At 36.3% G+C, this 27,487-nt stretch overlaps 1 protein-coding gene across 5 annotated transcripts in view; it reads right to left on the bottom strand.

Moving 5' to 3' along the window:
• Window positions 1-27,487, bottom strand: part of APLF (aprataxin and PNKP like factor) — a 91,181-nt gene that overhangs the window by 16,280 nt on the left and 47,414 nt on the right. For all 5 annotated transcript variants that reach the window (XR_006269467.1, XM_043468931.1, XM_043468934.1 and 2 more), the window contains 2 exons: window positions 19,102-19,454; window positions 12,587-12,712 (listed from right to left, as the gene is read on the bottom strand). Coding sequence is in view for 4 of the 5 variants with exons in the window: in XM_043468931.1 (XP_043324866.1) it covers window positions 12,587-12,712; window positions 19,102-19,454 (479 nt within the window). In the remaining variant the exon portion in view is untranslated. The remainder of the gene's footprint in view (window positions 1-12,586; window positions 12,713-19,101; window positions 19,455-27,487) is intronic.

Below are 27,487 nucleotides of genomic sequence, written 5' to 3'. Positions count from 1 at the left end.
TAAATATCTTTTACAGCTCCTACAAGAGTACCTTTTACGAGGTGGCATTCAACTATACTTTTCATAAATTACCTACCTATTACAATATAATCAACTCTTTCCCTTCAAAGAGTTTTTTTAATTGAGCTTTTACATGAGTTTCCAAAATGATGAAATATTTTCTATTTGAGAGGGAAAAAAAGACACCTATTTTTTGTTACCTTTACTATTATTTCAAAATGATTATTGAACTTGCAAGAATCATTTGCAATACAAACCAAAGTTTAAAATTCTCATTGGCCGGTACAAAAAGCAGTTCCCATCATTTCTAGACTGACAAGTTTTCTTAAGTTTTTTTTCTTTTTCTAGTAAACTGTAATCTATGGATCCTGATGTTTTTAGAAGAATTTCCTTTGAAAGGTGGTTTTTCTATTGGATACAAGCCTATTCTCATTATGTTGAAAAGAATGTTCATGTGCTGAAATTGCTCTGTGCTCACACCTACAAAGTTAATAATCAAAGTATTCACGGAGCCTTTTTACACAAACCTAGGACTAAAATGTGTTAGAATTTCCTGCCATTAACAATTCATATTACCTTCCCAGGAAACAACGGAAATGTGACAATCACATTAAGTGCATCTGACTCCACTGCAAACAGGCTCCTGAGATGCTGATTGCTCAGCATCACACGGCACTCAGCGCTCGTCACCCCCTCACTCCAGTCAACAGGACACAGAGTCCTTCACACGCGGTTTAGGGACAGATGCCACGGTGACTTGGACCTGTTCTCATCTGGCTTGTCAAAGTTCAAATCACCAGCATTATGCTGTAGAAGGTGTTCAACGTTTCGAGATTAGAAGAACCGAGTCTGAATTCAAACTACATTGTTTACTGGTTTTGTGATTCGGGGCAAGTCCTGTGAACAAGTCTCCACGTCTTATCTGTAAAGCATGGAAAATACTGCCTACCTCACAGAGGTAGTTTGAAGTACTAAATGAAGTGATGTGCATAAACATTTGTGGACCATTAAGCATTTTACAGGTGTCAACTATTTTTACAGAAACAAATCAATTTTACTTTAAGATAGCCAACAATGTCTGAAAACTCAATGTAAAAGTTGGCCAGTAAAAGTAACTGCCAGCTAATATTAAACAGCTGAGTTTTTCCTTCAATAATACAATTACTACCCTTGAATATTTCCCCCATCGTCCTTCACATATTTATAGAATATTTTATAACATTTGCCCATGTGTATCCTATTTTAAAATATCAGTTATTAATAATACAGCAGAAAGTCTTTTTCATATTACCCTGGGTTAAAGTTAAGTGGCAATACTGTACAGCTCTTTGGGAACATATGAATATCTGAAATAACTTTCAAGGACAATGTAGCAAAATTCCACTCAGGACTTTTTCCTAATAGTAATTGGAAATACTTATGAGTTCATTCATAAAAAATTTACAACACGCTTTTTCATAAATAGCATTTTTGTAACTCAGCAGGCCTCAAAATCCTGTTTTTTGACTTTTTCTTTTAATCTTTGGGTTTTTAAACACAGACATACACACTTATAACTACATCAGGTTTTTATGAGCTGTTATATTTTAAAATACACATTTTAGAAAGCATTTCTGGTCTTGTGAATGGTATGAATAACAAATACATATCTGAAGGAAAAACATTCAGAAAGAGAAAATAAAAATGTCTTTAAATTTGCTAAGGTCCTGAGGTGGGAACAAGCTAGGGTATGTGGACAAATACAAAAAGCTTATATAGCTCAACAGGAATGAGGGAGAGGAAACAGTAGGAAATGAAGTCAGAGAAGAATTTGAGCCATGGTAAAGAGTTTTGTGTGAGGCTACTGGACAATTTTGAATAAGAAATCAACTTGATATGACATGTTTAGAGAACTGCTCTGATTGCTGTGTGGAAATGAACTATTAAAAGGCAAAATAAGAAATAAGGATGTCAGTTAAGAAGCTACTATTGTATGTACACCAGATCTGAGATGACTGTGGTTATGACTTAGATGACTGAGGCAGAGGAATTAAGAAATGGTCAGGTTCTAAACATATTTTAAAGGCTGAAATGGTAAGAACTGCTGATGAGTGATATGAAGAAAAGAGAAGGATCAAGGTTGCATCTTGGTTTGGCGCCTCGGTGTGAGAATGGTGAAATCATTTACAAAGGTGGAAAACACTTGGGAAAGAGTTGTTTTCATGACAAAAATCAACAGTTCTGTGTTGGATATGATAAGTCTGAGCTATTTTACAACCAAGTGGAGGCACTTAAACAAATGAGTCTGGAGCCATTACACTGAATTAGGTCACCTAGGGAGTAAGAACAGAACAGCAAAGGTAAAGGATCAGAGAACTGCACCCCGGGGTTCAGCAATAATTACAGGCAGGAAAAAGGAGACAGCAAAGAAGGCTGAGGAAGAGTAGCCAGGAGTGTTCACCGACCTGACTTTATGAACTGGACTATATTTCTCTCTGTTCTAGATTTCCCTACTATTGAATGGAGGCCCCCAGAGCACAAATGTTTCAACCTTCTTGTTTTCATGAGGACTAAGGCCCAGGAAAATCAAACGGCATGCAAGGTTTTGCTACACAATTGGCATAACCATAACTAGAACCTAAGTCTGCTGATGTAAAAACTCATTATCTCTCCATCACAGAGATACCTAAAGATTAATTAGGCAGCGATAAGAACAGAATAAAATTTTTACTTTTACTTCCAAAAATTTGATAACTTAATACTAAACTTACCACTCAAAATTTAAAGTACTGTTTCACCTCAACTTTTATAAAATGGACTTTTATAGAAGTCTTTTACGAAAGACTTTATAAAAAAAAAACTTTTATAAAAAGCATGTCTGATGCTCAATATTCACTCAAGGAGTAAACGATCATACTATGCTTTTGTTTTCATTGCAAAATAATTTATTTTACACTAGTGAAATTCAACATTTATTTTAAAACCTAAAGCAAAAACATGAATCCTATGATTTCAAATATTTAAGTCTCAAATTTAGGAGAAAAAGAAAAATTAAAAATATGATCTTACTGAAAGAGTAAGCCAACATAAAATAAGAGAAATTAATCAATCTGCTATTTTAAAATCATTACAATTTACTATCTCTGAAAATGTGTTTATATATGTGTGTGTGTGTGTGCACAATTAACTAAATATAACAAAGAAAAACAGATTTGTTAATGTACATTCAAACAAAGAAGAAAGAAAAACAAAACCACATAAGACACTCCAGCACATTTTGCCAAGGCTACATGACACATCACATATCAAGGAGCAATGTTGTTACTACTATTTCCCTTTTGATGCTTTTACTGTTACTTCTAAATGAAGTTTAAAAAAAAATTACAGCCATGTCTCCAGGTAAAACTGTGTAACCAGTGATTAACATTTACTCTAAGATACTTTCTTCTAAGACTGTATTCTTATACATGATTAAAGAATTGTGAACATGACAGGTTACTTCTATATGCAGGTCCTATAAAAATGGGTGATGTTATCAGCTTTGATTATACGTAACTCGACAGCCTGACATGACTGATTCTGCGAACCTCAACTATGAGGCAATTAGTTTCCCTATGAAAACCCATTTATTTTGCCTCAAATAATATAGTATGAATTTATACTAAATACACATGTTCCTATTTTTATTAAGCAGCTTCAAAAAATCAGCATTTTGTAGTTTAAGGTGTATATTTGCATACATGATTAGGATAATACTGCAAAAACAAACAAAAGATAATACTGCAATAACTTGGAAAACTTTGAAAATAAAAGAGAAAATAGCAAAAGATTTTATATGATAGTTGGGCTTTCCTGGTGGCTCAGCTGGGAAACAATCTGCCTACAATGCAGGAGACCTGGGTTCAATCCCTGGGTTGGGAAGATCCCCTGGCTCTAAACAGCTACCCACTCCAGGATTCTGGCCTGAAGAATTCTATGGACTGTATAGTCCATGGGGTCGCAAAGGGTCAGACATGACTGAGCGACTTTCACTTTCACTTATATGATAGTTATATATCTGAATCAGCAAATAACAAAAGATAGTAATTTTAACATCAAATATATGTTTTTTAAAATGAATTATGCTTAAAAAAAATGAATTATGCTTGTGGCAAAAACACTGTGTTCTTTCACAGCATACAGATCATGTCGTAGATTCATTATAATGAGAGCACTTACATGGTGACTGACACACTTCCCTACGTCATCCCTCTTAGAAGGTATTACAATTTTAAAAAAATAGTGGAGCTCTGGCTTCTGGAAAATATGAAGGTACCAACACTTTCATTCGTATAATACATGCCTTCCTAAGGTTCTGTAAATCTAAGGCAATATATGTGAGTTTGACTTTACATGTTGATACTAAGCCAGTTGAAGATGGATTCTGCTTATTTTAGTGTATATACATTCTAAGTTTAGTGCTTAATTTAACAAATAAAAACAGGAGTAATACACTGCATAAAATCCTATTATGCGCCAGAGGAAGTGAGTCAGTGGCAAGCACAGCAATCACTGGGTTATCCTGGACAATAAGTGTCTAATTTAGACAAGTACCTTAAGCTAATCAAATGCATTAAACTGAACAAGCCTTCTGACAGATTGCAGTATAAAGCACAAAAGGGAAAAAATCAGTTAAATGGGCAAGATACTGAAAATGATACTATGAACTAGTTCTTTCAAATTATCGATTTTCAAGCTGATTGAATTTTGTTATATTTTTAAAAGTATAACGTCAGAGAAAATGTTAGTAACGCCTATAGTTTTAGGAAAAAATAAAATTTAATAATTAAGGATGGTTTTTTCAACATCAACTTCCTATATTATATGGGAATTTTTATTTTTTACTGCATAATATATTTATTAACATGTGATCCATATCTGTCTTACTCATTGAATAAAATATCTGAAAATTAAGTATATCCATCTACATACAGTTTTATGTTTTCATATTTGCTCTATAGTGATAAAAACTTTGACCACAGATAACAATACTTGCAAATACAAAACAATACCACATAAATTTAGGTAGCTGATGCAGTGTATAAGATTAAGATTATTCAGTGTAGAATACAACATTTGAGATCACCTAGATTTACCAACAAGAAACTGACTTGGACTCATTCAAGGGATTAGAAGGTAAGACTGGGAAGCAAACAAATTAAAAACCAACCTAATATTTCACTTGAGAGAATACTTTTTACCTGAGAATAATTCTTATCCTGTTTTGTGAAGGCAAATTTTTAAAGATAAAAAGCAAAGATATTTTAGCTCATGAATTTCACCTCTTTCAAATGAATCAACCATCACGGAGTACAGGCATATCACAACTTTACTTTTAGAACACATATATTGATATATATTTACTTTCATAAATATAATAATTTCTGGCTGATTTTGTGCTTTATTTTATGATCAGTGAGGCTTCAATATTTTTCTTCTGTGGCGATAGGAAAAATCTCACATGCATTTACATAAAAACTCTTTTAAGCAAGCTAAATTAGAACATTTTTCTCATTCTGAGACAATAGGCTTATATTCTCAACACTGCTGAAATAAACATTTAGACCCAAGATGGAGCTGCTTCTGCCTAGGGTGCCATGCCAGCAAACTGAAAGTTAAGGTAACTTTCAGGTCCCTGAACATGCTCTACCTGATCAGAGACACAGTGCGTCCAATCAGCCAGTCCCCACAGGCCATACCAACTCTGGGCTCCACACTTATTTCCTTGTTCCTTCTCACCCCAAACAAGGTTGACTGTGTAGCCCCAGCCAGTCAGATATTTTCTCTTTTTCTCTACCTTGTTCTTTATTCTTCAGCCTTTAACAGCTTCCTGTCTTCAACCCTATTTGCATTTCTCCAAATGGAGACTGCTTCATGAAGTGTTAAAGTTAATTTGTATCATCCAAATTGTCTTCTTTAAATCATTTTTTAACAGCAGGAAACGTGTGTGTGAGGCTAAAAAAACCCAATAGCTTATTCTTGCAAATCAAGATTGTTAAATAATAAACTGTTCATAATATTTTATCAATTTAGTTATGGCAATGATACAAAATGAATCTACCAGATCCTGTTTTCTGCCTAACTAAAAATTATAATGTGACAAGAAAGGGCATACAAATATATATCATGCTTCTACAATCTGGTTTCTAGGATCTTGTTGATTTGAAAAATTCACAATTTCTTCAATCAAAGTACTTTATCTGGTTTTTTCTTTTTTTCAGCTCCAAAATATTATTTTGCCATTTGGCTAAAAAGACAAGGACTAGCAATACTTGAGAAGCCATGACTAGCAACAGTGGAATCAGGCCATACCACAGAGAAAGGCTGAATTGGAGGAGAGAAGAGACTTGGCTTTGAGCTCACTAGCTTTGGTGTCTTAGGCAACTAATTTAACCTCTCTTAGTCTCCATTCCCTTATCTGTAAAACAACAGTCAGAGTAAGTGATAACATCTAACATTCTCTCTAAACTGTAATTAAAATTAATGAGGGAAAAAAACTTAAGATTTTATCTTCAAGTAGAAACAAGGACACTTGAGCAGCTCAACAGCTGAAGAAGAAAAGCACAATGTACATACATATATTTAGATACAGACATGAAAGTTTTTGTTATTACATGTGAGTCACCGGCCTCTGAGTAATTTCTCTTGACTACTCCCTACTCTGTCCCCATTTAAAGTGATTGATGAAATAAAGGGTGATGAAAGAAAGGCTGCAATTTTTTTAAATCATTATTCTTAGCAAGGCTTTGCATTTTGTTTTTATCCTCCTAAAGAATATGCATACTGCATTCTACTTCTGAAAAGGGTGTAGGACATCATGGCAGACAAATACTCTTGTTTTAACAACCAGTGGGGTGGGGAAACAACTCTGATATATTGTTAAAATTTTATATATGAGAGAATTGTGGGAACAATGAGAATTTTATATTATCTAAAATTCCAAAGAGAAAAAGTCCTTCTTAGGGGAACTGATGACTCGTGCTTCTCTTCCGAAGAGAGCTTTGACAATTCTTAGCACAGGCTAAGGATAAGATTTGGACCAAATGGAGGCACACTATTTGAGGAAAGAGAAACTGGTAGAGCTTATTATCATGGTCTCATGGGGTTGTCATCACAACAGTCTAGAAAGTCAGGGAATTTCAAACACAAGGCAGATTTTTCCCAAGAAATATTTGCTGAGAGGAGCTCTGAGAGGCTTAAGGTCTGAATTTGAATTTTCAAAAATGCAGAGTAAAATTTCTAACCCAGGTAGTATCTCAGAGACAAAATACCACTAGAAGGAAGAGATCTGTAACAAACACATAACTAGTCTCTAACCAACAATTACTAGGAAATGCAAGGGAATATAATGAATGACAATCTGGTAATGCAGTCAGCTAAATCCAGACTAAGGGATACTCCTCAAAACAAAAGTCAGCTTCCTTCAACAAATGCATTGCAAGGAAAAGAGAAACCTATTGATTAAATAACTTAAGAAAAATGGCCACTTTATGTCATAGATGGACCTTAACTGGATCCTGATATGGAGAAACAAAAGGGGGGGGGGGGGAATGAGACTATAAGGAAACTGGGATACCTGACAGATTATCTAAGACAACTATGGATAAAATGGGATTAAAAAGATAACAATGATTTCAACATAATCTAGGAGTATGGATAAGATGGAAGGAAATGTGATATGTATGAAAAAATACTGGCCATGACTTGATAATTATTGAAAATGAGTTACAGCTTCATTGGAACTTATTCTACACTCCCCCCACCAGCCCCGACTTGTGTATACATATAAAAGCCTGCATTACAAAAGTTTTTTAAAAATGAAAAGGTCTATTATCATAGTGCCACAAATTTTGACATGAGCTGTGAAAGCTGTTTTGTTCCAAAAATCTAGATAGACAGACATAAATAAATTTGTTCTACAAGTAATCTCACTCAACATTGTTTCATCAGTCCTTGATATTTAATGATTCTTTGGGAAATATTTGTTGAATAAATGGGAGCAATGAATTAGTTACTTCAAGATTGTGTGTATGTGAGTGTGTGAAATTTCCCTGATTAGTAATGATACTGAGTAATTTTTCATGCTTATTCATTCTAGATATTCTTTTCAGCAAAAAGTCTGTATATGTCACTAAGAGAAAAACAATAGCAATTTCTAAGTCTGCTTTCAGGATACAGAACAGTAGGATATAAGTCTGTTGTCAATTATTCACTGTAATTATCTTTTTCTCACTCTGTGGCTTATTTTCACCCTCTTAATGGTGCCTATTGATGGAAAAAACCCTTAATTTTAATGCAGTAAATAACTTTTCCATTTTAATTATTGATTTTTTATTGAAATAGAGTGATTCAGTTATACATATATATATTTTTTTTCAGATTCTTTTCCATTATAGGTTATTATAAGATACTGAATATAGTTACCTGTGCTACACAGTAAATTTCTGTTGTTAGCTACTACTTTTTAGATCTTGTCTTAGAAAACAACTCCTACTTTGGGATTGTGAAATTATTCTCTTATATGTATCTTTAAAACTTTATTGTTTTCTTTCACATTTAGTTTTATGATCCATCTGGAATTCAGGTTTTGACTATGGTGTGGATTTTCTTTTTTTCGTTAAACATTTGTATCTCAATAAAATTAACTGAAAAAATTCACACTTTTTTCTCACTGCCTGCAATGACTCTTTTCATGAACATATCACTTGTGTATGCAGAGGTTTGTTTTTGGGTTCTGTTCTGCTCTGGCCTTCTTATGTTATCTTTGAGCATACACTGACCTGTCTTAATTACAGTAAGTGTATAACAAGTTCTGCCAACTTTTTTTTTTTTTTTTAATTGGAAGCTAATTACTTTACAATATTGTAGTGGTTTTTGCCATACATCGACATGAATCAGCCATGGGTGTACATGTGTTCCCCATCCTGAACTCCCCTCCCACCTCCCTCCCCATCCCATCTCTCAGGGTCATCCCAGTGCACCAGCCCTGAGCACCCTGTCTCATGCATCGAACCTGGGCTGTCTGCCAACTTTCTTATTTAATATCGTCTTGGCAATTTGGGGCCCTCTGCCTATCCATATAAATTTTAGAATCACATCATAAATTTCTATATAAAAACTTTTGTGATTTTGAATGTGTTTGCATACAAGTCAATTTTGGGGGAAACTGTAATTTAAACAATACTGAATCTTCTAATTGTGAAAATTTCAGTCTTTATAATTAGGCTTTTCTAACAAATTGTTTCTTTCACATCTTTTATTAGATTTATTCCTAGGAACTTGATACTTTTTGATGCTATTATAGATAAAATCTTTCAAGTTTTTTTCCACAATTGTTGCCTGAAATATAAAAACATAATTGGCCTTGTATACTGATATTTATATTGAACAATCTTGCTAAGACCTTATTAAGACTTACAATTCATTAGAGACTATTTTGCATTTTCTATCTCTATAATAAAACCATTTGTCGACAATTAAAGTCTTACTTCTCCTTCCCAATCCTTATTCATTTCCTTTTTTTGTCTCATTATACTATCTTGATCACTAGGAAAACATTGATTAATATTAGTAAGAAAAGGCATTCTTGTCTCATTTCTGTTATCAGAAAGAAAATGTTGAATATCTCACTTCTAAGTAGATATTTGCCGTAAACTTTTTTATAGATAACCTTTTATTATATTAAAGACATTTCCTTCTGTTCCTACTTTAAAATGAATTATCATAAATGAATGGTCAGTTTTTTAAAACACCTATTGAAACAATTATATGATTTTATATAGATTTTTTAGTCTGATATGATTTTCTACTTAGTCTGATATGTAGTAAATTACATTACTTTTTAATATTAAACAAAGCAAGCATTCCTTGAATAAAACCAATTATTTAATTCCCTTAATGAACGCTTTTTTTTTAAATTTACATCTAAGATCAAAGGTAAATTTCCATTCTTATATTATTCTTCCTGGGTTTCTGTATCAAGTTGGGGAATATATTCTCTTCTACATTTTTTAGAATATTAACATTCTGAATAAAAATTGAGTATTTCTTCTTTAAGTGTATGTGAAAGTGAAAGTGTTACTCGCTCATTCATGTCCAACTCTTTGCAACCCCATGGACTGCAGCCTGCCAGGCTTCTCTGTCCATGGAATCCTCCAGGAAAGAATACAGGAGTGGGTTGCCATTCCCTTCTCAGGGGTTCTTCCCAATCCAGGGATTAAACCCAAGTCTCCTGCATTGTAGGCTGATTCTTTACCATCTGAGCACCCAGGGTATTAGCCGTTAGCCATTAAAGTCATATGGACTTAGAATTTCTTTAATGGAAGCCTGTTATTTTTATATACAATTTTTCTAATGTTACAGGATTATCCCATTTTCTTTCTTGTATCTTTTCTACAAGTTGTATTTTCTACAAATTTGGTCATTTCTCCTAAATTTTCATGTTTATTGATATAGTTGATGACAACATAGTCATTATTATCTGTAGGATGCTCTGCTGGAATGGAACACTTAATTTTCAAATGGTAAGGTACAGGCTTTTTGATTTTTCTTCCAGCCTCAGAAACTTACTCTGCTTTCTTATTGAAAACAAAGTCACAGAAATAGTAACAATTTCAAAAAGGCCAGCAGATTCAGTTACCTGTATTCGAAAATCACCTAAGAAAAACTGCTATCTAGAATTAAAGCTCTCCAAGAATGGAATCCTACTTCTTTCCTTGGTGGTTTCATTTATTTCAAGTTCATTCATTCATTAAACAAAGTTGCAGATAGAAAAGTACTTACTGTCAAGGAACTTACATGGCCTGGAGGAGAAGCCAATCCAGGAAAGAACCAAACATGAGAGCCTCATGAGATAAATTCTACTCTGCGTGACACAAATGAGCACAAGACACTATGCAAGGAGGGAGGAGTGGTACTGTTTTCTTTTAGGGGTGAGTTTCACATGGTCACAAGACTGGTGGAGTGGTAGAAGTTGAGGGAGCAGAGATAACATCCTGAAATGATTTATGTCAAACTAAGGCGTCGCTAGTAAAGCAAAGCTCAAAATTCTCCAAGCCAGGCTTCAGCAATGTGTGAACCGTGAACTTCCAGATATTCAAGCTAGTTTTAGAAAAGGTAGAGGAACCAAGAGATCAAATTGTCAACATCCACTGGATCATAGAAAAAGCAAGAGAGTTCCAGAAAAACATGTACTTCTGCTTTATTGACTATGCCAAACCTTTTGACAGTGTGGATCACAATAAATTGTGGAAAATTTTGAAAGAGATGGGAATACCAGACCACCTGACCTGCCTCCTGAGAAACCTGTATGCAGGTCAGGAAGCAACAGTTAGAATTGGACATGGAACAACAGGCTGGTTCCAAATAGGAAAAGGAGTACATCAAGGCTGTATATTGTCACCCTGCTTATTTAACTTCTATGTAGAGTACATCATGAGAAACGCTGGGCTGGAATCAAGATTGCCGGGAGAAATGTCAAAAACCTCAGGTATGCAGATGACACCATCCTTATGGCAGAAAGTGAAGAAGAACTAAAGAGCCTCTTGATGAAAGTGAAAGAGGAGAGTGAAAAAGTTTGCTTAAAGCTCAACATTCAGAAAACTAAGATCATGGCATCTGGTCCCATCACTTCATGGCAAATAGATGGGTTAACAGTGGAAACTGGCTGACTTTATTTTAGGGGGCTCCAAAATCACTGCAGATGGTGATTGCAGCCATGAAATTAAAAGACACTTACTCCTTGGAAGGAAAGTTATGACCAACATAGACAGCATATTAAAAAGCAGAGACATTACTTTGTCAACAAAGGTCCATCTAGTCAAGGCTACAGTTTTTCCAGTGGTCATGTATGGATGTGAGGGTTGGACTATAAAGAAAGCTGAGCACCAAAGAATTGATGCTTTTGAAGTGTGGTGTTGGAGAAGACTCTTGAGAGACCTTTGGACTGCAAGGAGATCCAACCAGTCCATCCTGAAGGAGATCAGTCCTGGGTGTTCATTGGAAGGACTGATGTTGAAGCTGAAACTCCAATACTTTGGCCACCTGATGTAAAGAGCTGACTCATTTGAAAAGACACTGATGCTGGGAAAGATGGAGGGCAGAAGGAGAAGTGGATGACAGAGGATGAGACGGTTGGATGGCATCGCAGACTCAATGGACATGAGTTTGGATGAACTCTGGGAGTTGGTGATGGACAGGGAGGCCTGGCGTGCTGCAGTTCATGGGGTCGCAAAGAGTCAGACACGACTGAGTGACTGAACCGAACTGAAGGAGTCTGGATAGAATGTATAATGGGGTAGCACTGACAGTTCTTAAATTATCTGATTTGCAGTGTTAGAATGTTAGGAAAAATTTCAGGCACTTCTAATGTTAATAATTTCAACAACTTAGAATTGTCTAAAAGAATCATCATAATCATACCTAGTAATAAAATGAAAACCTATTACCTATAGAAGCTTAAAAGAAAGCTAAAGGCTTGAAAGGAGAAGCTTGCCTGTAGTTTCTCCTGAGTAAGTTAACAGAAATTAAACAGAAAAGCAATGTAATCAAACATTTCAGGTTTACAAACCTATAACAAGATGCTCCATAAGGACATTCAGGCCGGTCATCAGCTTCATCTTGACACGTGATGTTTACACCTCCATAATCACTATCACCAGGGTGACTGAAATGTTGAAAATGGACAGGATTTTTCCTATGAGAGTGACAAACACACTGTCAGAAAAAATAATTAATAGGATATACTAGATTTCTAGATAAACTAGAAAAAATATTAGGATATAGAAGAAAATCAAACAATACACATCAGATTATTCCAGAACATGAACTAACACTACGTTGTTAAAAATAAAACTCATGATAACTAGTCAGTGCAGAACTCTCATAGTAGCAAAATTAATTTCTGGTGACATGGGAAAGACCATGATTGTCAACAGACAAACTGCAAACAGTACTTTAAATAGGATATATATAACAGACTATGTAGACTAATATATATGTAGGATAAAAACATTATAAGCATATATAGCTTTTAAGGGCTTTCCTGGTGGCTCAGATGCAAGAATCCACCTGCAATGCAGGAGCCCCATGTTCAATCCCTGGGTCAGGAAGATCCCCTGGAGAAGGCATTGGCAACCCACTCCAGTATTCTTGCTTGGAAAAATCCCAGGGACACAGGAGCCAGATGGGCTACATGCAAAGAGTAGGACATGACTGAGCGACTGAGAACATTTAATCTATTAGAAACTAAAAACTAGAAATTTTTAAAAAATACATTTACTTTAAAATAGCAGTAAACCCTTTACACATTATCATAAAAGGGAAATCTCAACATAAATACCTATCTTCCAAAAAAAACATTGATGGAGACACTGTTTTATACTTCAGAAATTTCTATAATGTCTGGCTTAACAGAGGGCATTTGGATTCTCCTATCTGCTTCTGCATTCAATCATTAACACAAATCATAAGCCTCCGGGAAATTCTACTGCACACTGGTGAGTGAGAGAATCACCACAGAAAGGCATATACACAGGAAGCATTATTATGAAAATGGTTTTGGCCCAACAGTTTTCCTAAAAGCATCTTGGGGACCAGGCCCTCCAAGGGCCTCTGGACCATACTTTGAGAAGCAATGTTATAAAACAGTATGTTAGTTAAGAATCTGCCTACACATGTGGGAGACACGGGTTTGATCCCTTGGGTTGGGAATATTCCCTGGAGGAGGGCATAGCAACCCACTCAAGTATTCCTGCCAGGAGAATCCTATGGACAGGGGAGCCAGGCAGGCTGCAGTCTATGGGGTCACAAAGAGTAGGAATTGATTGAAGCGACTAATCACAGCACAGCACAGAATTTAGTGAAGCTAATTTATCAACATAAACTGGAAAAGTGGTTGGGACAAAAGAATGGAGATATCTCAGAGGAAGAAACACTAGCAAAAATCTTCACATTAAAGAAATTATCAGAGATACTTCACTACAAAAGATAAAATATTGGAAGCTAAGGAAAACTTCAAAAAATGTATGACAATTTTTCTTTTTATTTGTAGCACATCAGGCTCTTCTGTCCATGGGATTTCCATGGACAAGAATGTTGGAGTGGGTTGCCATTTCCTCCTCCAGGGGCTCTTCCCAACCCACGAATCAAACCCGAGTCTCCTGCTTGGCAGGAAGATTCTTTACAGTGAGCCACCTGGGAAGCCCCAATTAGCTCAGGCATAGAAATGATGCTTGTTCCATATTTAATAAGTTATGTGAAGAGAATAAGACAAGTACTGTTCAAACTACTCTTGATACATTGTTTTTACAAAGAAATAAAACATCTTAGTGCCAAAAAAAAAGTCTATTAGTTTTGTCTGTACTTGAATTAAAATGGAAATATGCACTTCTTTGAGAATGACTTTTTATGTTTATATTATTACTCCATACTGTTTCATGTAACAACAGTATACTTTTATTACTGTGCAATGTTCCATTGTATGATTTTTTGTCCATTCAACGAAGGTGCCAAGACCATTCTAAAAGCAAAGAATACTCTTTTTGACAAATGGTGCTGGGAAAACAGGATATTCACATGCAAAAGAATGAAGTTGGACCCTTCTCTCACACTATATACAGAACTAACTTAAAATGTATCCAAGACATAAATATACGACCTAAGATAGTAATACAAAACTTTTAGGAGAAAACCGGAGAAAGCTTCAAGACATTGGATTTGTCAAAGATATCCTGCCAAATGCAAAGGCAAGAAATGTAAAACTAGGCAAACTGGACTACATCAGAATTTAACTTTTCTTTGTATCTAAGGATGCATTTAATAAAATGAACAGGCAACCTACAGAATGGAAGAAAATATTCACAAGTCATGTACCTAACGAGTGGTCAATAATCAGAATATACACAAAACTCGTACCACTCAATGACCAAAAAAAAACCTTGAATCACGAATGAGCAAAGGAATGTCTATAATCCAAAGAAATTTCTATTCAATACACAAATGAGCAATAAGTATAAGAAAAGATGCTCAAAGTCAGTAATCATTAGAGAAATACAAATCAAAATCACAATGTATCATGCTTCATACCCATTAAAATGACCACCACCAAAAAAACAGAAAATAGCAAGTGTTGGTGAGAAAGTGTAACACTTTTTGAGTATTGTTGGCAGAAAATGTAACAAGTGTGGAGAAACTGTAATGCTTTGTGCACTGTTTGCAGAAATATAAAATGGTATATCTGCTATGGAAGATAGCATGATGGTATCCCGCAAAATTAAAAACAGAATTGATCCAGCAATTCAACTTCTGGATTTATACGCAAAAATAATTGAAAGTAGGATCTCAAAGAGTTATTTTCATACCAAAGTTCACAGCAGCATTATTCACAATAGCCAAGAAATGGAAGCACCCCAAATGTCCATTGAAAGATGAATGGATAAACAAAACAAGGTATATACATAAAATAGAATATGATTCAGCCTTAAAAACAGGAGAAATTCTGACTCATGTTACAACACAGATAAATTCTGAGGACCTACATAAAGAGTTGTGGCTGACTCTTTGAGACTGTATAGACTCTTTGAGACTGTATAGTCCATGGAATTCTCTAGGCCAGAATACTGGAGTGGGTACCCTTTCCCTTCCCCAGGGGATCTTCTCAACCCAGGGATCGAACCCAGGTCTCCCACATTGCAGGTGGATTCTTTACCAGCTGACCCACAAGGGAAGCCCAAGGATAATGGAGTGGGTAACCTATCCCTTCTCCAGCAAACATTCCCAACCCAGGAATTGAACTGGGGTCTCCTGCATTGCAGGTGGATTCTTTACCAACTGAGCTATTAGGGAAGCCCACATAAAGTTAAGACAGTCACGAAATAACAAATATGGTATTCTTCCACTTAGGTATTGTAACTATAGCCAAAATTTACTTGTTTTAATCCCTGACCACGTCTGTACTATTTTCATGTATTTTAAACAAATACATTACATAACACAAAAGTTATTACTGCTTTATATAGTCATATTCAATTTTATTATGCTTCTATTTTCCCTCCTGAATGTCTATAACTTCCATACAGGGTCCCTCCCGCTTGGCAAATACTGAACTCCATTGTTGTTGCCTAAGTTCTATGAGACTGCTCAAAGCTCTGCCTGTTCTCTTAGCCCTCAGCATGAAACATTAAAAATTTGGCAAATACCACAAGGGAAAAAGAAGCCTTAAAGTGTGACTGCCTCTAATGTTCTCAAACATGGGTGTTCAGCTTTGCTAGTTGTTCGCAGTGGGAGGTTTGGTCCTCAGTGAGACACTGCACATGTATTAGAGATAAAAACCTTATTTTATATACTATTAACTCATAATTTTTATTATCTTATTCAGATAAAACTATAAGTTTTATTTAAAGTATTAATTTATTACATGCTAATAACAGATGTTTCAATTTCTGCCCAATTTTTTTAAAAATCAGTTTACTAATGGAACCATATGCTATTAAACGAAAAAAAACTATATGACCCCAGAAGAACAAAATCTTTCAAAACAAGTTTTTTGGAAACAACAATTTCTACAAAATTAAATGCTGTTTTGTCGTTTTCAGTTTCACAAAGGATTGAAAGAAGATGTGACTGCTTTAGACAAGGCTGAACTTGATGTGTCTGTGATATAAACAGTGATTATCTAGATCTAAAATTTAGTACAGAAATCTCTGTTGGAGATACAGACTTGGGAGTTAATAGCATAATATCAAGGGATAGAATAAGACTTCTCTTGAGCAATAATTTTCTATTATGACAGAACATGTAAATAATTGGTGGTGGTGGTGGTTTAGTCGCTAAGTTGTGTCCGACTCTTGTGACCCCATGGACTGCAGCCAGCCAGGTTCCTCTGTCCATGGGATTTTCCAGGCAAGAATACTGGAGTGGACTGCCATTTCCTTCTCCAGGGGATCTTCCTGACCCAGGAATCGAACCTGATTCTCCTGCATTGCAGGCAGATTCTTTACCAACTGACCTATGATATTAAATATCAGATCTAATAGCACACTTTAGAAACTGTATGAGGAAAAAAGTTGTGTATGGATAGAGGCTGAGCAATGTAGGGAAGAATAGGCATATCAGAAAAGGATGAAAAAAGGAACTGAATGAGTCTTTCAGCAGGACAGAAGCGAGGAAACGGGAACAGCGCATCCAAAGGACATAACAACAGCCTGACAGCATAGTGCAGCTGAAGAATCACTGGCAGTTCAGGGCCTTCTGGACGCTGCTAAGAAATCCAGCCTTTAGACACTGAAGAATTCTGTATGAGAGAGTAATATTGTCAGATTTTTTTTCTCTCTTATTTTTTATCTTTGCTTTTATTTTCTCAGTCAGATCATTCAGGCAAGAATGAGGAAGAAATATGAACCTGAGGGAAAGTGTGGAGACTTGGGAGATTATTTACTAGCTCCAGAGGAATCATGGCATGAGCTGAAGCAGTGGCATTGAGGCTGGAAAAAAGATATTTAACTGATTGCTATGATATACATGTATAACAAGAACTCAATTCAGTTTTTTTTCCCCCTTTATTACAAATATAAGTGTTCTGTCTTCCAGATTTCAGTTGCAAATATTTCATGGGTATTAATTATGTATATCAAAATGAGTGAAAAGGTAAAAAAATATTCATAAGCTATGACTGATTAACGTGTCATCGTCAAGCATGACTGAATTCATTATGATCTTGATAGAACATTAAATCATGTTTAACAAAGACAAATACCAGCTGAACATTGTCACGGACTGAACTATGTCCCCCATCCTCAAACTTATATATTGAAGCCCTAACCCCTAGTGTGACTATATATGGAGGCAGGGCCTTTAAAGAGATAATTCAGATTAAATAAATTCTTAAGGGTAGGCCCTTTAACCCCAAAGGACTGATGCCCTTGTAAGATGAGGAAGAGGCTCCAGGGATGTGCATGCACAGAGAAAGGCCATGTGAGGACACAATGAGAAGGCACCACCTATAAGCCAGTGAGAGAGACTGCGGGAGAACTCACCGCCAACACCTTGATCACAGGTTTCTAGCCTCCTGAACTGTGGGGTAATAAATTTCTGCTATTTAAACCACCTAATCCGTGGTATTCAGTTATGGCAGGTCTACTGAACTGATACAAATACCAAACAGGATTTTTCAAAAATTCAAAATAACAGAAGGTTTATATACTTTCAGTTCACAAGTTTAACAATTATGGTCCATACGCGGGACTAAAGCCATCATAAATAAGACAAAATTGTGAATAAATGCATAAAGTATAATCGCTAAAATTGGTTATTCAAATGTTAAAATGGCACTGCACTTTAAAGAGATACGATGAATGAGAAATTAACAGAATATGTGATATACAAATGCTATTGCATAGAAGATAAACTATACTAGAATGTACTCATAAGATATTTAGCTTGATAAGTTGCAATAGCAAAGAAAAACTTCTGAAATAGGGCTATGAAACATAGAGAAAACACAGTATAAACACACAGCATAAAACTAATTTACAAAGTATGAAATTAGAAAATATGATACAACATAATCAAATGAAGTAAGTAGAGGAGTAGCCAATCAATCCAGAAAATATATATTCAGTTGTTTTAGAAGGCATCATGGTGATTTAAAAGCATTTTTAGAAAAATATAAAAGAAAAGGCACAAGTATAATAAGATGCCTAAACACAACTTAGAATTCTCTTGAGAGTTATACTGTATACATAAACTACTTATGAAGCTATCTTTCTAACACCTAAATAAGACATTAATAAACAGGTATTTAAGGTCGGAGTGATTCTGTTTTCAAGTCTGTATTCCCCAGTTCAGATTCTTGTAGTAGTCAGCGTATCTACAATGAAACATTTAATTCCCCACTATATTTTAAAAGCCTCTAGAAGGATTTGCTAGAATGCATACTGAAAAAGTATAGACCAGCAGAAACACAATTAAGCTCCTAACCTTTAGGCCAATGGGTCTTATTAGTCTTTTAACACACTACAGCATATATTTACATGCTACATGCTATTGAAATAATGGAATTATATGCTACCTGTAATTTTGCTTTACCTGTAGCAGTTTGCCCCATACATGCAGGACGTTCTCTGGACCTTGTTTTCTTCAGAACCATGTGAAACTGGATCGGTTGCCTTCTGCACACATTCAGGACTGGGCGGATTAGAGCTGGATTCAGGTTGAGATTTTTGAGGCTCGTCACAGAAAGACTTGCTCTGGGTACTGGAACAACTCTCAGAACAACTTCTCACCACGCTGTCTTTATTTGAACTTCCCTTAGTGATGATCTTATGTTCAGAAACCTTACCAAGTGCCTCTACTGGGATTTTGCTTCTCTGTGGATTAGTATTAGCGTTATTTACCTCTGTGTTATGTAATGTGGCTGCAGAAAATGACTGTGGCATTTCCTATAAGACAAATCAGGAAATAAATCATAAGTAAAGCATGTTTCAAAGGAAATGTGTAAATTTAAGCATAAATGCATGAAACTGTAAGATTCGTGCAATACGTGTATTTTAAAACTTTAAGATCCATATTTTAAAGTTACTAAAAATATCATTGTCTATGTCTCTAGTTTAATAACTTTGAAATAATCTGTTATTAGAAAAGGAATTTACAGCTATGTCAAACCTTTACAATCATGACAAACATTCAGTGAAAAATAACCAGAAAAATACAAATGAAACATGAGAAAATCCAACACTTGCTCATTTGAATATAATCTTTCCCCCAAAACCTACATGGCTCTTAAATTTCCTGTTCAACAATGTGCCACACTCTTCTGCACTGTTCTTTTAATTTCTTACAAGCTACTGTAATACTTTATTTCTACCCTCTATATCAAGATTTTTTCCCCTCAGCTGAATGATGAAAATGATCCTCCTTCACAGAAAAATTCACATGAAAACTATCTTATGACCAACTTAGAAAATAAGATTCCTTTGAAGTGGTATGAATAACAGTTTCAGTTTAACGAATTAAAGGTATTTTGAATCAAGTAAGTATTCTCATTAGCATTACAGAAGCTTTTTAATATGTACTTATCATAAGTACAAAGAGTAAGCCTAGTCTTATCCTATTAAAAATGATCTCTTAATTACTTATACTTTCTGTGCAGCGGAGACATTGCTCAGATAAACTCCAGTCCTCATGGTAAGGATGTGATGAAATCATATTAGAATGAAATTAAATGAAAACACACACAAATGTTCACCCTTGCGTATAATAAGAACTCACGTATGCTGGCTGTCTACTGGAAAAAGCTGGTTTTAATGTTATTTGATATCCAACAGCTGAAATTTCTTGAAGATATTATCAACATGACTTTTTTAGACTAATTCCTTAGGTGTTTCCATAGTTTTTTCTTTTTTAAGAAATATAGTAGGCCAACTTTCAAATGTTATCCAACTTTCAAATGTTATCCAAACTGACTAGAGACCTTGAGAAAAGAACCTAGATCAAATCACGGTTCTTGTATAGTAATAGATAACCAGGTGGGGCTGGCCCTCAGTTGATGGCATTCACACCACATCCTGCCGACATATACACTCTTTCCCCACAAGCTGCTCAAGTACACCCCAATCTCATCTCCCTTTACTATAGGACCCCAACTAGTCAGGATCTGTAGCTGTGGGGTGGAAACACAGCAATCCTGACCCACCTCCTTATCTGCAGTCCCCGACTGGCTCAACTCTCACCAATTTTCTTTTTCTCTGTTCAGGTAGTAATGGGATAAGTGAGCAAATCTTTACTGGCTAAGCAGGGCCAGTAAAACGTCAGTCTGTTGTTGCTGTTGGCATCTCAGAACTCCACAATAAACGCTCTTTGAGCACATCTTTTCTCTTGATTTTAGAAAGGGAGAAAATAACTTCTTCCACCAAACACAGTACTCTCCCAAATCTTACAACCTTCTTTTGTCTCAGTTCTCTAAGTATAAAGCCTGGGGGGGGGGGGGGGGGGGGGAGGCGCGCGGACAGTGAATTTTTCATCCCTTTCAAAAGGTCCCATAGTAAAAAGACTAGCTCTCACTGCTGAGGGCTCCTTTCAAATATGAGAAGCTTACAGTGAGTACTTCTGCCCTGGGTGTTGGGCCGCAGCAACAGTTTGGGGACAATAGGGGAAAATATCCCACTCCTGTCATATTTATTACAGGGGAAAAAAGGACACAGCTAGGAAAGCATTAAATAAAGGAGAATACATTTATGAAACACTGTGCAGAGACTGAAAAGAATGAGGTAGATCTCTCTCTACATATATCTAAGGATTTTTTTAATTAAAATATATATACATTATACACACACACACTATGATTCTATCTAGGTTGTAAAAGAACATTCCCTACATATCTATTTGATTACTTACCTATGTAAATCCAAATGAAAAGATTTAGAAGGGCATAAACCAATATATCAGTACACAATGAGATGGAAGGAAAAGGCAAATCAAGATTTTCATTTTACTTTAACATGCGTCTGAATGCATTTTTGACAAGCATCTACTATATTACCATTTAAAAAAAATGAAAAGCAAACCGAGAAATACAATAAAAGATATGAACTATAAAGCATCATATTTCAACTCTCTCTACTTCTATGAAATGTAAAGAAGGATTTATTTTTTTAATATTTTCACAAGGAATATGTTTAACATGTTAATTTATTCCAAAAGAGAAAGGAGTAATAAAGTCACAGATATCAATACTATGGATCGGGGGTTATCAAATATTTTAAGAGGCATAAAAGCTGGAATTCATAATGTTCATTATGGAACTCCATGAAATATTGATATTCAGTAGGCCCTTGGCATTCAAGAATTTAACATTTGTGGTTTCAATTATTCATAAATGGTCCCAAAAATCCATTACATGCAGTAATTTGTAAGTTTGCTGAGACATAAATTCGTACTATGCCAGTTAAAAAGCTCATGAACCAGACAGAGCAAGTCACTGAACTGGCAAATGAGAGAAGAGGAAAGATGGAGGGTTCTCTGTAATTGGAAGAAGTAGGGGAAGGCAGAGAGCTCCATATTTTATTTTATATCTGATACCCACATGGCTTATGTCCCAGATGACATGAAAATGTGAAGAATAAAGTGTAGGAGGCTAGAGATTCATGACAGAAGAGGCAGATCTCCTACACTCTGTATAAAAATACATGCTACAGACCTCAGGAATTGAGGAGCATGGAGCTGGTAGAAGGTGACCTTGGTGCTTGAAGTTGGCTAAAATGTACTATATTAAGGTTATTTGGGCAAGTAAAACAAAAAAATCTGCCTGCCAATGCAAGAGACGTGGGTTCGATCCCTGGGTCAAGAAGATCTCTTGAAGAAGGAAATGGCAGTTCACTCCAGTAATCTTGCCTAGGAAATCCATGGACAGAGAAGCCTGGAGGGCCACAGTACAAGGGGTCACAAAAGAGTCAGACACGACTTAGTGACTGAACAACAAACTTAACAACAAGGCTATTAAAGTAGCCTGTTAAGTTCCCCAATAAGTCCTTCCTTATCTCTCAACTCTCTGAAGGTTTCTTTTTCTTTTTCCAGCTTGTGGGATCTTTAGCTCCCAGACCAGGGGTTGAACCTGGGCCCACAGCAGTGACAGCACTGAGTCTTAACCACTGAGTCTAGACCACCAGAGAACTCCCCATCTGAAGTTTTAATAAACTTCAAAGGAGAGAATAAAGAACTTCCCCTAAAACAAGCTCAATGAAGCAATTTGCTATTGCCTCCAAGCTGCCCTTGGAAAGAATGTTTGTGCTAATAAACTATCTTAAAAGTCCTGCATCAATACATTAGCTCCCACATGTTAAGGAATAAAAAGTTCTCAACTCCAGCCTTAACTTCACTCTTGAACTTCAAACTCATTCACAGCATACATGAACCGTGAACTTCCAGATGTTCAAGCTGGATTTAGAAAAGGCAGAGGAACCAGAGATCAAATTGCCAACATCCGCTAGATCACTGAAAAAGCAAGAGTTCCTTGCTTTTATCTACTGCTGCTTTATTGACTACACCAAGGCCTTTGACTGTGTGGATCACAATAAACTGTAGAAAATTCTGAAAGAGATGGGAATGCCAGACCAGCTGACCTGCCTCCTGAGAAACCTTTATGCCGGTCAAGAAGCAACAGTTAGAGCTGGACATGGAACAACAGACTGGTTCCAAATGAGAAAGGAGTACATCAAGGCTATATATTGTCACCCTGCTTATTTAACTTACATGCAGAGTACATCATGAGAAACACCGGGCTGGATGAAGCACAAGCTGTAATCAAGATTGCCGGGAGAAATACCAATAACCTCAGATATGCAGATGACACCACCATTATGGCAGAAAACAAAGAAGAACTAAAGAGCCTCTTGATGAAAGTGAAAGAGGAGAGTGAAAAAGTTGGCTTAAAATTCAACATTCAGAAAACTAAGATCATGGCATCTGGTCCCATCACTTCATGGCAAATAGATGGGGAAACAGTGGAAACAGTGACAGACTTTATTTTTTGGGGCTCCAAAATCACTGCAGATGGTGACTGCAACCATGAAATTAAAAGACGCTTACTCCTTGGAAGAAAAATTATGACAAACCTAAACAGCATATTAAAAAGCAGAGATATTACTTTGCCAATAAAGGTCCATCTAGTCAAAACTATGGTTTTTCCAGTAGTCATGTATGGATGTGAGAATTGGACTATAAAGAAAGCTGAGTGCCGAAGAATTGATGCTTTTGAACTGTGGTGCTGGAGGAGCCTCTTGAGAGTCCCTTGGACTGCAAGGAGATCCAACCAGTTAATCCTAAAGGAAATCAGTCCTGAATACTCATTGGAAGGATTGATGCTGAAGCTGAAATTCCAACACTTACGCCACCTGATACAAAGAACTGAATCATTGGAAAAGACCCTGATGCTGGGAAAGATTGAAAGTGGGAGGAGAAGGGGACAATGGAAGATGAGATGGTTGGATGGCATCACCCACTCAACAGACATGAGTTTGAGTAAACCCGGGGAGTTGGTGATGGACAGGGAGGCCTGGCGTACTGCAGTCCATGGGATTGCAAAGAGTTGGACAAGACTGAGTGACTGAACTGAAATAAACTGAGTCCCATCACTTCATGGCTAACAGATGGGGGGAAAGTGGAAACAGTGACACTAGTGACTAAACAACAGCTAGACATTTCTTCCTCAATATTCTATGCATCTCACACTCAAAATGTCAAATTCGAAATCCTCCCTCTGTATTCTGTACCACAGTTTTGGCCAACATAATCTATCAACTTGTTTTCGCCAGAAGATGTGGATAAATTTCTTGGATGACTGTCTTTCATTTCTTCTTTACTTTCCCCAGATCTAAACAAGTGCTGCAGTGTGTTTCTTAAATATTTCTCTAATTCATGCCTATCATACTTAATATTAGTGCCTCAGTCAGATTCTCTTCATGACAGTGTCAATGACCTTATCCCTCTGTTTTTAATCTTATTCTCTTCCAATCTCTCCTTTGAAAAGCTGATAAGATTATCTCTGGCTGAAAACATTTCAAAGTCCTCCTTCAATGAGTTCATTCACACTACCAGCTTCATCCTCATCTTGCCCTGCCGCCCAGCTCTGCACCAACAATGGTAAGAACAATGGTCCCCAGGATAGTCTTTGGACCCTCTGCTCTTATACCTGCTGCCTCATCTACCTGGGATGGATTCCTTCGCCTGGTTCATGCCCACTGCCCTGAGGATTGGCTCAGGGTCACTTCTTTCCGGAACTCCTCCCTAGAAGCTGATTTATGGAGTCCTCCTCAAAGATTGCCATAAAAATCAATGTGTTGTCACTTTATTTTAGGATTTGAATCATGTGCCCCACAAGACTATTTGCTCCTTATCAACTATGTCTTTTTCATCTTTATGCATTTAACCCCACGTTCCAGCATACTGCCTTACATATAACAGAAAGACTGCTTAGGGTAATGATTATTAGAATGGTCTTTGAGCTCAATAAATGGTTGTGGGTAATTTTTCAGCCGTTGTTGTTAACATGTATTACTACTATTTGCTTAATGAATGCTTATTAAATGAATGAATGAATAGATGTTTCTGTGGGACTGATCAGAGACATGCTATAAATGGTACAACCCAAATAGCCAATCAGGAGCAAAGGATATAAGATTCCTTGATGTAGTAAACCAACACTAAGAAGTTATGGGGATACAGTCTTAATTAAGAGAGAGCTACGTAAGTAAGAGTTATATTCTTTACCTCTCCTGTTATTTGGTCATTCAAGAATCTAGTGTACTAAAGACAAATGAAGATACTCTTAAAATATCACCTCCCTACCAGCTTTCAGGAATAAACAACCTATTTTTGGTAATGTTTCAAAGATGTTATTGAACATCTAGATCTTCTGATATTCCTGATAACTTAAGTTTTTTCTTTCTGAACAACCTAGATTGCAGTTTTTATAGCTGGCAGAAAAGGCCTGACCTTTCTTAAAAGTTTCACTTGTGATTATCAAACTTTATGTGTTGCTTTAAATACAGTAAGACATGTATACTACAGATTTTTTTCTGGGAAGAAAAAAATTTCTCTTCTTAGGAAAAAAAGGCAGTTACATTGCTATTGTAAAAAATCAATAAAAAAAAACCTCAATTAGATAGAAGATGGAGCTCTCGTGCCCTGCGATGATAGCAAAGCCCAACAAGAAGAAGACTCCTCTTCTTTCCTGGCAATGATTCAGCCAATAAAAGAGCCACGGACTCTTAGTTGACTATAGTTGACTGTAGTCCTGCCAACCTCCTTTTCCTCTCTCTACGAGTTCTCCTTTCCTTACAGTGAGGGAGCTTGCAGCAGAGGCTTGCCAAGGTTAAAGACCTCAAATTGCTGATCCCAAATAAACCCATCTTTGCTGGAGAAACATCTGGAAGTCCATTTGTTTCAGGTCAACAGTTTGGTGGCCTATACAGGGATCAGAGAAGACCTTCAACAGCTCCAGGGCTGGTGAACAAACAGGTGCAGCATCCACAATCAAGTCCACTGTAATCATTGCTTTTTCTCACAGATCCTGGAGTTTGAAGGTACATGTTTCTCCAGGATGTGAGCTCATACCCTCTTTGCATTTGAAGCTCTCTGAGCTTTGTTTGGAATCTACTTTGAGTTTTAATCTTCCAGGTTAAGGCCTTATTCTGCATGAGGGTACCCATTTGGCACTTTGGTCTGACTTTGAGATCAGACTGTTTCAACTGAAGTCAGCTAGGAAGCCTTAAGCTCGGCTTCTCCAGGACCAAGTTATTTCTTTAGAATTGGCTGTTATTAGGCCTGCAAGTTGTTTGAGTTGCAAGCTGTTTGAATTGAGCTGTTTAAGTTGTAAATTGTTTAAGCTGCTTGAAAATTATTCTTTTATTATAGAAGAAAACCTCTGAGAAGTAAGATTCCAGTTACCTAAATATTTTGAGGTTACCTCACCCCCCACAATAGATACTTCAACTGATTCTCTGCTTAAAAACTAGTCCTTCTTTATGTGCATTTCCAACTAAATGGACCAACCTGACCAAAGACAATTTAGAATATCAATGGCCATGTGGGAAACTTTTGAAATCCCCAAATTTAATTCTCTTAAAGCCAAGATGGATTACAGTAGCTCAAAAGTTTCCAAGACTGAATGGAATGACGATTTTGATTGATATTTTGAAGCTTCCCAATGTTATCAGAAGTTTAAAATTGCCTCTCTGCAAAATAAGATTTTAAGATTAACTGAGGCATATGATTAAAGAAAAATAGAATGGTTTCTGAAACTTCAGGCTCTTCCTCCTTAGCTTCTTTTTCTCAGGTTCCACATCTGGTGCCAACTTGCCTCTGCCTTAGCTCCTACACCTTTGGCACAATCTTCCTCTTCTCTTCTACACTGTCGACACCTCCTCTCTACCCTCATCACACTCATTCTCCTGTCAAACTTCCTATTTTCTCTGAAACTCTCCTTACTCTCTTCCTCTGAAACTGCCAGAACCTGTCCCTTTAAAATTAAGCCTTCTGAGAATCCAGATGTTAAACTCTTAGTTTCTTACATTCCTTGGACTAAAGCTGAACTGTGAGCCACAGTCAAAGACTTTCCCAAAGTAACAGAAGATCCTCATTGATTTGCAGAGGAATTTAATATAGTTATTCAAACTTATCAACCTGGTTTCTGACTTATATCATCTAATTTTATACTTGTCAGTGAAGACTGGGCCCAGCACTGGATAAAAGCATCTAGTTGGGAAAATCTTGAAAGGTCTCTAGAATTACAGCTCAGAGACCAGATCACTAACTTATTATATGATCATGTGTGCATGCTCAGTCTTTTCCAACTCTTTGCAACTTCATGGACTATAGCTGGCCAGGCTCCTCCATCCACGGGGTTATTCTGGGGGGAAGACTGGAGTAGGTTGCCATTTCCTATGGTTCCCCTGCCATTCCTCCAGGGGATCATCCA

This window comes from Cervus canadensis, chromosome 5 (assembly GCF_019320065.1).
Source record: "Cervus canadensis isolate Bull #8, Minnesota chromosome 5, ASM1932006v1, whole genome shotgun sequence".
Classification (NCBI taxonomy): domain Eukaryota; kingdom Metazoa; phylum Chordata; class Mammalia; order Artiodactyla; family Cervidae; genus Cervus; species Cervus canadensis.
The sequence above is the reverse complement of the archived record's forward strand: the minus strand, read 5'-3'. Positions and strand labels throughout refer to the sequence as shown.